Source organism: Aptenodytes forsteri, unplaced genomic scaffold (genome assembly GCF_000699145.1).
Source record: "Aptenodytes forsteri isolate BGI_AS27 unplaced genomic scaffold, ASM69914v1 Scaffold10, whole genome shotgun sequence".
Taxonomy (NCBI): Eukaryota; Metazoa; Chordata; class Aves; order Sphenisciformes; family Spheniscidae; genus Aptenodytes; species Aptenodytes forsteri.
This window is the reverse complement of record NW_008794117.1, coordinates 4242742-4258249: the sequence shown is the minus strand read 5'-3', so window position 1 is coordinate 4258249 and position 15508 is coordinate 4242742. Positions and strand designations below refer to the sequence as shown.

The 15508-nt window shown below is 35.8% G+C and overlaps 1 protein-coding gene across 1 annotated transcript in view; it reads left to right on the top strand.

Annotated features, from left to right (window-relative positions):
* The window catches only part of RYR2 (ryanodine receptor 2), a gene marked incomplete at its 5' end in the record, with an annotated part of 258073 nt that overhangs the window by 86341 nt on the left and 156224 nt on the right, over positions 1-15508 (top strand). Inside the window, 9 exons of the mRNA XM_019471222.1 lie at positions 1477-1651; positions 7787-7995; positions 8898-9250; positions 10302-10416; positions 11295-11455; positions 12138-12297; positions 12566-12652; positions 13393-13619; positions 14562-15363. Of these exons, the coding sequence (XP_019326767.1) occupies positions 1477-1651; positions 7787-7995; positions 8898-9250; positions 10302-10416; positions 11295-11455; positions 12138-12297; positions 12566-12652; positions 13393-13619; positions 14562-15363 (2289 nt within the window). The remainder of the gene's footprint in view (positions 1-1476; positions 1652-7786; positions 7996-8897; positions 9251-10301; positions 10417-11294; positions 11456-12137; positions 12298-12565; positions 12653-13392; positions 13620-14561; positions 15364-15508) is intronic.

Genomic DNA, 15508 nt, shown 5'->3' with positions numbered 1-15508 from the left:
ACCTAGTTTTTCATGGAAATCCTTACAGTTTAGAGTGAATGAAGTATGATAGAACCAGCAATTTTTGCTCAAAGTTAACTCTGCGTGAGACAATGCCAGATTGAAATCTAGTAGTAAAAATATATAGGAAACCATTTTATATGTTACTGATTTTCATCAGAATAGACTAAATGACTCATTAAAACTTTTTATTTCAGTATGAAGGCAAGTGCAACCGCTATCCAAACCATAATTGCTGTTAAGGCTACTGATGACTCATGTCAAAATGTTTCTTTTGTCTGATGTTTGAAGTAATTTCCTTTATTACTATTACAATATGTAACAGAAGTGTACAGTATTCCTGGCTGTTCCTGGTCAGATCAAGCTCTCAAGCTGTATTTTATTCATGTTGTTGGATTTTAATTTTTTTCCCAGTCTTGTATTACATGAGAAAATGCCTTAAGAAGAGAACTGAAAAGTTGGTTTTGTAAAATATCTGATTGGCTTAAGTAAACTGTTCAAGTCCTGTGTCTTTATTAGAATAGTTGTGTAGTAGTTTGCCTTCTGAATCTTAGGTTTTGACCTTTAGATCTCAATCCACAAAGCTGTTTTGTTGTCTTTGATTTTGATGGGTTCTCTCCTTTGTTGGAGAAAACTTTTGACCTTCAGGATACACAGAAAGGCTCATTTGTCTTGTAGGATTTTGAGGATGGATACAGAGGATAAAAATCTATTTGTGATGGAATATATGAGTAGGGAACCTATTTTTTATTAACACTGCTTTGTTTTATGTGTGTTACAACAAGTTCTTAATAGATGTTAATTTATTTGAATTCCAATCCAAGACCCCATCTAAAGCCTTTGCAGTCTTTGACTTGAAGGTCAGTCATAGGAATCATTAATTATGCCCTCAGCTACTCTGGAATCTATCAGAAGCTCAGAGTGCTGGTCCCATCCACACACAATTCTGTTCCTTCCAAAATCTGGTATGGCAGGAAGTTTAATTTACTTTGTACACAACATTTTTAGAATTATACTTAAGGAAACAATAAAGTTTGTCTGGAAGCAATGAATTTATAGGCTACTAGATTAAATAAAAGCAATTGCTTAAAAAAAGTTTGTGAAGCAGCTATTTAACATATTAATTGATAGCATATTATTTTAATTACAAGTCTTTCATGGAGCTTCTGCAGAAAAATAAGCCATGCTCTTACTTGTTACTAAAATGTTGAAATAGCAATTTTCCCTGTCAGCTCACTTAGCAACGTTTTACAATGCTGATGTGAGGGATGCTTGCAGGAAGTTAATTGTTGAATTTCCATTTTCAAAGTCAACTTGGAGTACTCACAGGCATAGTTTTGGAACGGTATGCTGTGACAGTGTTAATTTTAGTGCTGTCTTGATTGAGGGGGCTAATTATTAGTTGTACCACTAAGGGAGAGAGGAACACATACATTGTCACTATTACTCCTTGAAGTTCTTTTAAATCCTTTTCAGGCACAGCGGTGGCATCAGGGTAATGAGCATTTTGGCCGCTCTTGGTTGGCAGGAGATGTTGTTGGATGTATGGTTGACATGAATGAGCACACGATGATGTTCACCTTAAATGGTGAAATCCTGCTTGATGACTCAGGTTCAGAACTTGCATTCAAGGACTTTGAGGTTGGTGACGGTAAGTACTGTAATACATTGTGCTGTTAACTTGCTGTCGTTGCCCAATTTTTGCTCCGGCTTCCCTTTAATGTGGTGTGCTTCTTGTTTTTCTACCCCCCCCCCCAGGGAACTACCCCTTGTCCTTTTCTCTATTTCATTAGTATCAAGCCTTTGGAAAGGAGGTGTGCTGGGTGTGAGGATGAGGCAAGGCCTTTTTCTGTCGTGAACTTTGCAGCCATCTTTTTTTTTGATCAGTCCTTTTGACTATTTTGCAGGGATGTGTCTGGGGTTTCAAATTCATGACATTTAACATTTCATCCGCACTGCAGCAGGTCACCATATGATATAATAGAATCATAGAATGAATCACAGAATGGTTTGCGTTGGAAGCGACCTTTGAAGATCATCTAGTCCAACCCCCCTGCCATGGGCAGTGACATCAAATTTTCTGTAGATCAAGTACTGAATTACTACCAAATTTTTGTCAAATGAGTGAGACCATATGGTAGGGAGTTTAAGACAGCTTTAAGGTTTTGTTTTAGCTCTGGGAGGAAAAATGACACCTGATCCAGGGTAAAGCCAGCTGGTACAAAGTTAGCCTCCAAAATTTTTTACTTAATTCTAAACCAGCAGATTGACTTTTGTGCCTGTTGTTGTAGTTTTCTTGTTGCAGCTTTCAGAGTCTACAAGCAGGTTTTAGTTTGCCGTGAAGCCGTAGCTTATGAGATTGCAAAAGATGGCAAAGATTGAGAGGTTGTGTCAGGTGCCAGATTGATTCTATAGCACAAAAGTATTTTTGTTTATAAATTTAAATACATACTTGTGTGCAAATAGGTACATAAAAGGGTAAGAAATTACATTAATGTAGATAACTGCCTAAAATTTCTGACCTATGCTAATGTAAAAAAAAATATTTTAAGATTTAATCTTTCCCTTTCATTTCTAGTAGGTACATATGTTCTGTCATTTATATTATACATCTGTTAAATAATACATCTGTGTTTGAGAGAGAAAGTTAAATTTTTTGAACAGTAAAAGCTGCAAGTGATACATTTGGATTACTGATCCCTATTGCCACAAAAATTGCCACAAATTTTCTAGACTCATGCCTGTTACTTTACTGCCTTCAGATTTCCTTAGATACTGTGATAACATGATGAGGGAAAGGGATGCGTGAATTGGCTTACTGTTAGTGGTATAGGCATAAAATCATCCTGGTGCCATTAAATTATAATGGTTTTCCAGTTATTAGGCAGCATAATCCCATTGAGGAGTGAGGGATTCTGAGAGAAACTGGAATTCCATGAAATTGTGAAGACAGCCTGTTTGACCACTATTTTGATTTCAATGTTGATGAAATCACAGCGGTGTAGTTTTCGTGGTACTTGTTTCTAGCTGCAGATTCAGATTTAAACAGATCTCTGAGTCTGAAACTGCTAAAGTAGTTCCTGGTTTGACATGAAGCCCAAAGGCCTTGGTAACCATGTTAAAGACTTAATGTCAGTGTCCAGCCTCTCAGATTTTTCACAATATCCCTTTATTCACATTGTGTTGTGTTTGTAGGCGAGCTTGCCTTTGAAGTAAGATCTCCTGTTCTGTTTTCGAAGTAATGTGCTGATTGACCTCAGATTTAATAACTCCAGATCAATATTTGTAAATATTATGGGTATTTCACATACAATTCATGGGGGGGGGAGGGCATCTGTGTGTGTGTGTGTATACAAACACACATATGAAATGCCTAAATTAAATATGACTTTTATAGAGCTTTCATTTTTTTGTAGGATGGCTTTAGTTTGGTTTTGTTAATGGCTCTTGCTTAAGAGCATGGAGACCTTTCTGCAGGTCACTTCTGTCAGTGAATTGTGTGCATGCCGTGTGCTGCTGCAGAAAGAGACCTTTCGCTTTAGAAAAAAGATAAAATTTCTGTTCAGAGCCCAGTGTCCTGCTTTGAAGGATGCAGTCTGACTATAAATCAGTCCTGTAGTTTTAATTTACTTAGGAACAGTGAAAAGGGAATATGGCGCTCTACCAGATTACTAATAAGGCTCATGTGCTGTGTCTTAGGTTGTACTGCCAAGAGGAGCTCCTTGGGATTATGGCAGACTACTTTGTGACATACCATCTCAGTAGTAAAATTATTAAACATAATTGCATATTATTACGCATTTGTGTAAGAGAAATTTCACACTGTAGATATGAACAAGTACACTATGCAAACAGAATTTTGTTTTGTCAACTCATGATCTCTGTGAACATGAACTGTTTGTAGTGAGTGTTTGCCAAATTGGGTCAGGAGGTTCATCTTGTATTCTCAAAAGTAGGGAACATTATAAAAAGTGTTGCTGTCCTATGTTTTTGCCACATGTGAGAGACAATGCTAGAGGGTTACTTTTCTGGTGGTAGTGCTAAAGTCTTTCTACTTGTTTTGCTATTTCATACAGTAAAATAAAAGTTTTGCTTCATAGCCCAGTTATGCACCTGGAGACTAAGAGCCAGGTCATGGGTAAATCATCTTTTTATGTAGCCTCCAGCATACAAGGGCTACACAGGATCTGTGAAGTATCACATCTGAAATAGCTGGATACCCATTTAGAGAAGGGTACTGAGAGTTAATTTGTATGCCATAGTAAGACACGTAGCTGCCTTACCAGCACACTGCCTGTAAGATGAGATGGCGTATCTTTATCAGATACGGAAGAGCCCTGAAACACCTTAATGACACCTATCCCATTGGCAAATCAGTGCAGAATTTCACCAGAGACGAAAGTAGTGTTTCTGTGATTAGGACTGGCACTGGTATTTATAGTCCATTCATACAGAGCAACAGTTACTGTATAGTTATGATTACTTGCAGGAGTTAGTGACATGTACAGTACCATTCTGGCATCAGTGACATTTGTATTGGTGAGAGAGATTGTCATCTTGATTCCATATTGGCTACAGTTACAGAGTTGACGGAAAATACTAGATTGAGTAATAACATCAATGAGAATTTTACCTGTGTAGGGATTTTTTTATGGGTTTCTTTGTTTTCTTTCAGGGAATCTTGCAAATACTCATTTTCATTTTATTTTTGTGTGTGTGTGTGTAAAATATTTTCTTCATGTCTAAGAATAAATCTAGTTGTGAGATCTTTTTTTCTGAGCCCACAGGAAAATGCATAGGTAGAAGAGTTAACAGTTTATGTGCATTCCATTTAGGAAGGGTATATATTAGTAATATTTTAAATATTTTACATATTTTAAATATTCCTGTTTGATTTAGTTTTGTGTCATTTATTCATCTCCATCTTCATGAATAGAGTTGATCATCTTTTCTTGGATTTTGGACTGCATCTAATTATCTAATCAGCTTTTTCTATAATGTATGCTTACTGAATTCTGCTGATAACGTCAGCTGCTATTTCTTTTTTTGTTTTGTAAAACAATTATTTCCCGTTTGGTTTGAGGGCTGTAATAAAGAGGAACTGGCTATGTGTTAATTCTCAAGGTGCTAGAGATAGAGCTTGCTACTTCCTTTCATGAAATATTTGACCTGTGCAGAAACATAAAACAATTGTTCATATATATAAATAAAAATATAAAAATAAATAAATAAATATAGACATATATATAGATATGGCATGTTCACAACTGATCAGTTTACACCTCCTTGCCTTTGAACACTTCTTTTTTAAGCTTTTGTTCCTCTGTGTTTTCTGTGAAAATATAACAATGTTTGTACCAGACGTCTAGTTAGGTCACTACTTTGTTTTCAACAGCAGTGGATAGCAAATACCTGTGGATACGTATCAGAACAGGACAAGCAGAGAGTGATACAGTCACCCAGCCTCCAGTGATTTCTGGTTCAGGAGCTTTCTGAGGCAAATGTATTATGTTTGTGTTGAATAGCCCTGATGATGTTTGTTGTTTTTTTTTCCTTTCCCACATGAAGGTCTCTAAATATTTTTTGAACCAATGTGAGTTTTTAGCATCCATGATGCTATGTGACAGAGAATTCCACAGCATTACTGTGAGGTGTATAAGGAATTTCCTCCCTTTGTTTTGAAGCTTGCTACCAAACAGTTTCTTTGATCATAATTTTTGTTACGAAAGACATTGAAAAATCGTTTACTGTTCATCTTCTCTATGCCACTCATAATGGGGGAATGTATCATACCCCCTTAATAATTTTTTTTTTTTTTGAGGCTGGAGGATCCTAATTTTTTAACTGTTAGTATCCTAATTTCTTTAACTGTTGCTGCTAAAAAAGCAGTTTCATTCATGTTGGCCTTTTTCAGATCTATTCTGTCCTTTTTGAGATGTGGAAAGCACAACTCTTCGTAAGATTCTAAATGTGGGTGCCATACATCCTGGAAACATCTGAAAATGTTTTACCTCAATAAGAATGGGAAATTAAATGGTGAGGTGATTCAGACAGACAAAGCACATGCTTTAGGCTACATATACCTATGTGGTTTATAGCAAATCTTACGTCGTTTTTGGTTAATATTGTGAGGATTCATGCTGTCACAACTGTTTCTGTGAAAACCCATTCTCAAACAACTTGATGTCCATAGAAGGTTGTTACTGTTCTTGAGTGATGAGCTGAGATTTGTAAGGTTATTGAAAATAGAATTTTGATTTTTGGTTTTGCTTAAAAACTTTTGCAACAGCTTATGGATTCCTTTAACTCAATAGGGAGCCTAGTAAATTCTCCCTACTACAGCTGCTGGGCTTTACCACAGTTCATATCTATATATGCAAATATAACTTTCCCAGTTATGCGTTGTATAATATGATTTTGTTTCATTTAGTGCTGGAAAATGCTCTTTATTATTGTCTGTCATTGGATTTGCACTAGCAGGATAGACATAAATCATGTTGTCTAAATCATCTATGTTATCTGAGAAGTTGATGCCTTGTGATTAAAGAGCCTTGCTGTGAAGATAAAAATCTGGACTTGAACTTACGACTAATAGTGTATGTCCTTAAATTTATTGTGCCTAATACACATACACATGATAACCAATCTTGGGTATCTGTAATAAAATCTTCAAAAGGTGGTACTGAAGGCTGATCTTTTATCTGGTGAGCTGTCATTCCTGTAGATGGTGCTCTGGAGTTTGCTTTTGTCTCTAAAGAACATATCACGAACAGATATTCTGCCCTTTTTTTATCTGGGCAGCCTAAAGACAAGTGAGGAACTAGCTGTATTTTGTCCTTATACCCTTTATTACCTGGTACATTCACTTGAACCAGAATCATTGAACAGAGCTTCGTGTTTATTGTTGATACAAAAGAAAACATTTTGTTAATAGCTAGATCAAATGAATCTACAAAGAGGTTTGTAGCTGTGGACATTCAAAATCAGGATGAAAAGGAACAGAAGAAATAAGAGATTTTCTTAGGTTTTTAGACTGTGATGCTGAACCTGAGGGAAAAAACCCAAATGTTTTTTTAAAAAGTGCAAAGGAGTCACAAGTGAGTTCCCTGTGCTAGTGAAACAGTAAGCAGATGCACACAAATGTGAAGCTGATTCAAAAGTAAAAACAAAAAACCCAGCCCAAAACCAAACTACCATAAGTTTCATGAAGCTACAGTATCATATTGTTAGTTCGCATTATCCAGTCACAAAGTATTATTTTTTATTTTTTTTTTTTTTTTTTTTATCTACAGCGTGCACTTGGTGCATATTTGTAATTTTTTTTCACTGCTATAGCTGTATGGACAAGCACTATATTACTTTTAAAGTAATTTTTGAGGTTCTCTCAAAATACCATGACTAATGGAATTTTAGGAGGAATATCAAAAATAGTAAGATTTGGAGTAAAATTGGCAACACTCTACCAGCTTAGCAGAGAGATTAAACCAAGAGCTGGTTGTCAAACTCCTTGAAGTACTCTTAGATTTCTGTGATGTAAATTCTGTGTAAATTCTTCTGTGTTGCATGAAGAGATCCATGGCTATTAGAGACCTCTTTTTAGAATGATAGTTGAGATACAGTACTTGGTGACATATAAGAAGTGATGTGCTATTGATGACTGCTTGCATTCATACTGTTTGTTTTTTGGATTTTTTTTTTCCAAATGATTTTTAATTGGGTTATGGAAGAGTGCAGTTCTCTGATGTTCATGAAGTATAACCCATGTGTTCTTTCATCTTGTTTTAAGGATTTCTACCTGTGTGCAGCTTGGGCCCATCTCAAGTGGGAAGAATGAACTTTGGGAAAGATGTCAGCACTCTAAAATATTTCACTATCTGTGGCTTACAGGAAGGGTATGAACCCTTTGCTGTTAATACAAACAGAGACATCACCATTTGGCTGAGTAAAAGGCTCCCTCAGTTTCTACCAGTGCCACAAAATCATGAACATATTGAGGTTTGTGATCCTATTAAAATGTTTCTAGACGCTTCTTCCATGAATATGTTTTAATTATGTTTCTACTTTCGCACTTCTAGACAAGATTTTTAATGTGGTATGTTGACCCAATTCTCGATGAACCTTGCACCTGTTACAAATTTCTTATATTCAGTGGAGTTGCAAATAATGTAATTATTTGGTTGATAGTATTTCTTTATCTGTGAAATCTGTCATGTGTAAACATGAGATTCTCAGAGACAAATTCTACAAGATGTCTTCATTAAGAGCTCCTTGTGCAGTGAGAGCTATGTTTGTAAACAACTTTGAGAAATTGGGCATTTCTACTTAACAGATACCATGTGTTCTGGTGCACATACTTTGTGAAGCAATTTTTCCATAACTAATTGGTTTTGATTTTAATAAATATTTATTAGCCAATTGTGTCAACACTTATGTCCCAATCAGTTGTGCATCTTAAGGGAACTGAATTCATGCCTTGTAAGTCTACCACGAAATCCTTCTGAAATTGATGAAATCACAACTCTTTCAGCTGATGTGTATCACACCGTAGTATTTAGGAAATAATTTGTGTACTTGCATATGTACATGTATGAGTTATCTTAGTTGGTTTGTGTTGTTCTGGGCAGGCTTGGATTTATGTTGCAAAGAGTTATGATGAGAAAGGTCATTCCCTTGTGAGTGTTTTTTTCATTTAACAACAGAACAAGAAAAACCTCCACTCCTTATAGTATTTATTTCCCCTTAAAATGGCAGCACACGATTACAATACATTTGACTGTTGACAGCATACTGTTGCAAGTTTTGCAAGTCATGGATGCTTATTCTAGAAATATAAGTTGAATATTTACAAGAGGGAAAAAGCATCAGCTTCAAAACAACTACATCTTTACATTTGATAGGTGATGAGAATTGATGGCACCATAGACAGCTGCCCCTGCCTGAAGGTCACACAGAAGTCCTTTGGTTCACAGAACAGTAAAACAGAAGTCATGTTTTTTCGATTAAGCATGCCCATTGAATGTGCTGAGGTGTTCTCCAGATCAGCTGCAGGAGGGTTACCAGGCTCTGGTCTTTTTGGCCCGAAGAATGACTTGGAGGATTATGATGCTGATTCTGATTTTGAGGTTCTAATGAAAACTGCTCATGGTCATCTAGTTCCCGACCGGACAGAAAGAGAAAAAGATGCCACAAAACCGGAGTTAAACAACCATAAAGATTATGTTCAAGAAAAGCCTTCACGTCTTAAACAAAGGTTAGTAGCACATTTGGCTTACTTTTTTTTTCTTTTTCCCTTTTTTCCCTTTTTCCTGTTTCTTGAATAGTGGAAGAAAATGCCAGTCAGATCTGCAGAGATTTTTCCCTAATTCTGCCCTAAATTTGGGTATAACACAGTAGGCGGGACAGTTAACCTTCATGTGATTAAATTACATTATATGCAATGTATAGATTAAAATTAAGCAGAAAACTGAAAACATTTTTCAAGCTATTAGAAACCTATCATTTGGTTTATTGTGAAGGCTTTTGTGATCATTACGTGAAGCGCACTCTAAAACCATGGAGATCCATTCTGACAGAACTAGGAGGTCTTCAAAGTGACATGGAATGTTTTTTCACATGGCTTCCAAAAAGCTGAAGGTGTTAGATAATCTTTATCTAGAAGTGTACATTAGCTTCTTATCTCACTCAATGAACCAAATAATCATGGGAATATTCTTTAGTTGACATGTTCATTCTCCCTAATTTTTCTTATGGAATCAGGAGCAGAACACCTAACTTTATGATGCTGTGGAGATACAAACACCGGGCCATTACCCAGACAATATTACTGCAGCTTTCCATTCCTTTTCTGCTCTTCTTTACTGAACTTGCTTTGTTAAATATTTCAATTCCAGAATAAATCAGGGCACATGGATGGTATTTTTAAATGCATGAAGATCATTTAAGGTTCCACATTCTTCCAAAGCGACATAGGTGTTCAACAGCCTGATAATTTTAAGTTACATGAGTTTAGTTTCCAAGTAACTTTTTAATATATAGTTTAAGCTCAGAATTCATTTAAGTGCTTTTAAAAATGAGCTTGTCTCTTTCTCTTTTCTGAAGAATTTATTTTGTTTTCATCTACATGGAAGTGATAAACTAACTAGTGTTATGTTTTAATAATGTAATAAATACTATGTATTTAGGGCTAGCATAATAAATATCATGTATTTAGGGATAATGTATCAATGTAATATTCCTTTGTGTATATATATTGATATATTGAGCTTTTCATATAGATTTTGGTTTTACTTATTTTATTACAGATTTATGCTCAGGAGGACAAAGCCAGATTATAGCACGAGTCACTCTGCACGGCTTACTGAGGATGTGTTAGCAGATGATAGGGATGACTATGATTATTTGATGCAAACTTCCACGGTATCGTAACATAGGATTGGTATTTTAGCTGCTTGCTCTTTCTTTTTTTTTAATAACTACCATGTTTATGCTTGTAAGATTTTCAGAAACAGTGTAATTTTCAGGTAAAATTTTTAATTTAAATGTCTGTGGTGATATCTGTGGTAGTCCTGTACTACTGAGGTTGAGACCTCAGTTCCTTTTGTTTTGACTTGATTATCAGTCTAAAACAAATTCCACATGGAAAGCCATAAATTAATTGAATCCATTGTTGAAACTACTATTGATAACACCAAACATAAAAGAGGAAGAATAAATAGTTCTAGAATAATGGAATAAATAGGAAAAAGTGCATTAAACTAATAGGTCAACGTTCAGGACCATTTGAAAACATCTATACTAATTTTACTCAGCATTTATTTCATGGAATTCCCAGTAAAAGTTTTGTGCAGGTTTTGTGCATCTTTCTCTGACGAGATCAGCTCCATAAGCACTCACGCTTCAATGTTCAAAGGAAAAATTACTTTTCTTTTGGATGTATTCTCCTCTTTCTAAAAGGTATTAGATACTGGAAACTGAGTCACCTACAGTATAAAAACTATAGCTGCAGTACAAAAATAGCCTACAATGCTATGATGCAGAAGCCTACAATGAAGCGTATAAGCCGCATCTTTAATCTTTTCCATTTTTGTTTTAATGTACATATTTTCTTAGCTGTATTTTGATTTGTGTTTATATGCTTTTGTTGGTTTGCTTGTGAATTGCACTTGAACAAGCCTATGCTACCTTTGAAGAGATGACATACTTTCAGATTTTAGAGCAACAAATTAATTCTGAATCAAACTGATACACTGGAAACCAAATACTAACATTTATTGACATTATTTTTTTATTGACAGTACTATTATTCAGTGAGAATATTTCCTGGTCAAGAACCTGCCAACGTCTGGGTGGGCTGGATTACATCTGACTTTCACCAGTATGACACAAGCTTTGACTTGGACAGAGTGCGGACTGTCACAGTTACACTGGGAGATGAAAAAGGGAAGGTTCATGAGAGGTTGGTTACAATTTTCTTAAAAAGATACATATTTTATACCCATAAAAGCAACTAACAATTTATAAACTCTAAATCCACCCCATTTAATGTAATTGGGTTGATGTGGAGAGAAAAAAAAAAGTAATAGGAAAAAGTGTAACTTTACTTGTTCCTTCCTCTTGCTGTGAAGAAACAGTGGAGTAATGATCTAATCAAATCAACAGGCACTGAAAAGTAAAATAGCGCAGCTTTTCTATGTAGTTTCAGACCATGATCCTGTAAATATTGACTACTGAACTGGTACAAAGTAGAGCAAAATATCTTGTGGTATTTTTGGAACTTTTTGGTTTTGAGCAGGCCAAAATTAGTACTACAACAGCTCCTCTCAGCACTTCAGCTTGTGATCTATGCCAGAAACTTTATGTTACGCTGAACATTGAATGATTTAAAACATTAACTTGCAAAGTCAGTTTTGTCTCTTGGAATTTTACAAAAGATTTGAGCTTGTTCATAATTTGCCATCTTCAGTTTTTATTTTGTCAATTATGAAGTCTAGATTTCATTGAATTTTGGCATTGGTTATGGTGGGATCCGCTGTTTTCAGCCACAAGGCCCTGTTGGTTGCAGCCATACAAAGTTGTTCTTAGTCCACTACATAAAGTTTACACACCATCCATAAATAAATTTGTCTTTTGACATTCAGTATAAAACGCAGCAACTGCTATATGGTGTGCGCAGGAGAGAGCATGAGCCCTGGACAAGGACGTAATAATAATGGTCTGGAGATTGGTTGTTTGGTTGATGCTGCCAGTGGCCTGCTGACCTTCACAGCTAACGGCAAGGAACTAGGCACGTACTATCAGGTGAGTATTTTTTGATGATGTCTTCTAGTGGGAAGGGGGAAAATGGAATCCTGAGGCTGCATCTTATTAGAAACGTTGGTACAAGATTGGAAGAAAAAGTAATTGTTGCTATTATGACAGTGATTTTTCCCTCCTATTTGGATTTTCTGGGGCTTTATTCAAAGGCTTGCGCTTATTGACTGTCAATACAGATATTAGGGTTTTTTTTTAATATGCAATAGTGTTTTGCTGTCTTCAGTGGTTATATGTTTGTGCATCTTTGATTTAGGTTGAACCGAGCACAAAGTTATTTCCTGCTGTATTTGCTCAAGCTACAAGCCCCAATGTTTTCCAGTTTGAATTGGGAAGAATAAAGGTAAATAATGGTTGGTTTTGTGCAGGTTTAGGACAAATATATCTTATCAAATAATCTTTTTTTTTTTTTAATGGCCATTTGTTGCCTGCACTTCCAATATATGATTGGAAGTGTTTGCATTATTGCCATTTTTATTTTTAACTCAATTTTAAATACTTCATGTAATTAAAATACAGTACATCATTGGATGAGAAGGGTTGTAACTGATTAGAATTGGCAGACAATATTGCAAAGTCCCGTTGAATTTTCTGAATCTCATCCTTCATGATGAAACGAAATCACTGGGGTCAGTAAGGCAAATCTCTTATTCTACAAACAGTGCATGGATGACTGCTGTATCTACAGATTAGGTTAGGCTTTTAAAATAGTTTTTAAGTACATTCAAACAGTACACTCAGGAAAACTGAGCTGACGTTTACTTCCTTGCTTTGGATATGTGGATCAGAAGAGGTAAAAAAAGAGTGGAGTTCAGATCTCTGATCCAAGGAAGTGACCACACATTCCATTCAAGTTTCTATTTCAAATTTAGCTATTTTAAAAAATTTGTTATGGACAATGCTCTCTTGCTGCTAATCTGCCAACAGTTCCCAGCTGGTTTTACAAACTACTGAAAATGTTAATTTCCTGTTGCACTGTACTTTACTGTACTATATGTTGAATATATTTCTTGAAAAATATCATATACTCATTTATTGGTAAAGATGATGAAACTGATTGTCTCTCCTGTTGGAATTTTCCAGAATGTAATGCCTTTATCTGCTGGCTTATTCAAAAGTGAACACAAAAACCCAGTCTCTCAATGTCCTCCACGTCTCCATGTTCAATTTCTGACTCATGTGCTTTGGAGCAGAGTGCCAAACCACTTCTTGAAGGTGGATGTCTCTCGGATCAGTGAACGTCAAGGCTGGATGATACAGTGCCTGAATCGTTTGCAGTTCATGGCCCTTCATATTCCCGAAGAAAACAGGTTGATGTTTGTGTGTTGAAGTATATCAGAGCTAGGCTGGGATTATGAAGCTAGACACATAATAAAATTTCTGTAAGAAAAGCCCAAGGTCTTCTCTGTATTTATAACACATGGAAATAAAGGCAGTGTGTTTTGATTTAGCTAATATTAAAAATTAATCTTATTTTTCAATGTTTTAAAATCTGCCTCCTTTTGTTGTGTTTACAACCTCTCCTAGTTTCTCTCCAAACTCCTCAATAGTATATATAGGTTTTGAATGAAAACGGAAGGAACTCTGTTTATAAATTGTTAAAGATAATATGTAAGATAGGCAAAGATCTGGTTTTGTAGCGATTTTTTAAGATTTGTGACTAATTTAATTATTCCATTACTTTAATTTTCCTAAATTTAGTTTAAACAATTGAAGAAATTTAACTTTGTGATTTGTTACCCCAATGTCTCAGCATTTTGCTGGTGCCAAAACTGAAAATAAAATCACTAAAAAACTGGGTAAGAATTCTAAACAAACAACTCCACCGCCGAACCCTCTGCAAATGAACTGGCTAGTCTGTTGCCATTTTGCAACCCCAGATCTAAAACCAATAAACGATACAACTATCTCAACCTATACTAGTTTTAAAACCTTCATTTTCAGTTATCCAAATTCTTGTTTGTAGTATGAAGAAGTATTTTGTGTTAAGTAAATAATTTTGATCTTTCCCCACTGAAAGTAATTGAAGTTGTACTTTAGGAGCGACTTGAATAAATTCCTGATTGAACTTTGTTATTAGTCCTTGATTCTTAGGTGACAGTGTTTCTCACATGAAAGCTGGGTCGTGGAAAAAGTCCATCCCTAGAACTGATATTATGCCAATGTTATCCTTAGGGAGAATTTTGAATTCCTTCACTTAAGTAATTTTTTGCACAGATATGGAATTTACCATATTGTTTTTTTCTCTGCAGAACAATTGATATTTTAGAGCTGACAGAACAAGAAGAATTACTGAAATTTCACTACCATACCCTCCGATTATATTCAGCTGTTTGTGCTTTAGGCAACAACCGAGTGGCCCATGCTATGTGTAGCCATGTGGATGAATCTCAGCTCCTGTATGCTATTGAGAATAAATATATGCCAGGATTATTACGTGCAGGATATTATGACTTACTCATTGACATCCATCTCAATACCTATGCAACTGCCAGGTTAATGATGAATAATGAATTTATAGTTCCAATGACAGATGAGACCAAGAGTATTACTTTGTTTCCTGATGAAAACAAAAAACACGGCCTCCCTGGTATAGGACTTAGCACTTCATTAAGGCCAAGAATGCAGTTCTCCTCTCCGAGTTTTGTAAGCGTTAGCAGTGAATGCTTTCAGTTCAGTCCTGAATTCCCTCTGGAAATCTTAAAGGCCAAAACCATAGAGATGCTGACTGAAGCTGTTCAGGAGGGCAGCCTCCACGTCAGAGATCCAGTTGGAGGTTCTACAGAATTTCTGTTTGTCCCTCTCATCAAGCTCTTTTATACCCTCCTAATTATGGGAATCTTCCACAATGGGGACCTGAAACACATCTTGCAGTTGATTGAGCCCCGGGTTTTCAAAGAAGCAGTAAGCCAGGAGGATGAAGTTGATTTCTCAGAGAAGGAGCTGAGTTCAGATGAGCTCAAGTCAGAAGAAGGAGAGGAAGAAAGCAGAGGGGAGCAAGTGCCAAAGGAAGGACTCCTTCAGATGAAACTTCCAGAACCTGTTAAATTACAGGTAACAATACTGTTGTGATAGTAGTTGTTCCCAATTCTTCGCAGATCCTTTCTTCTTCACTTGGTAATTTGTCTTTTAAGGAATACATCATCTTGATGTTAGTTAAATAGAGAAGTAATTTCCTTACAGGAAACAAGATTTACTA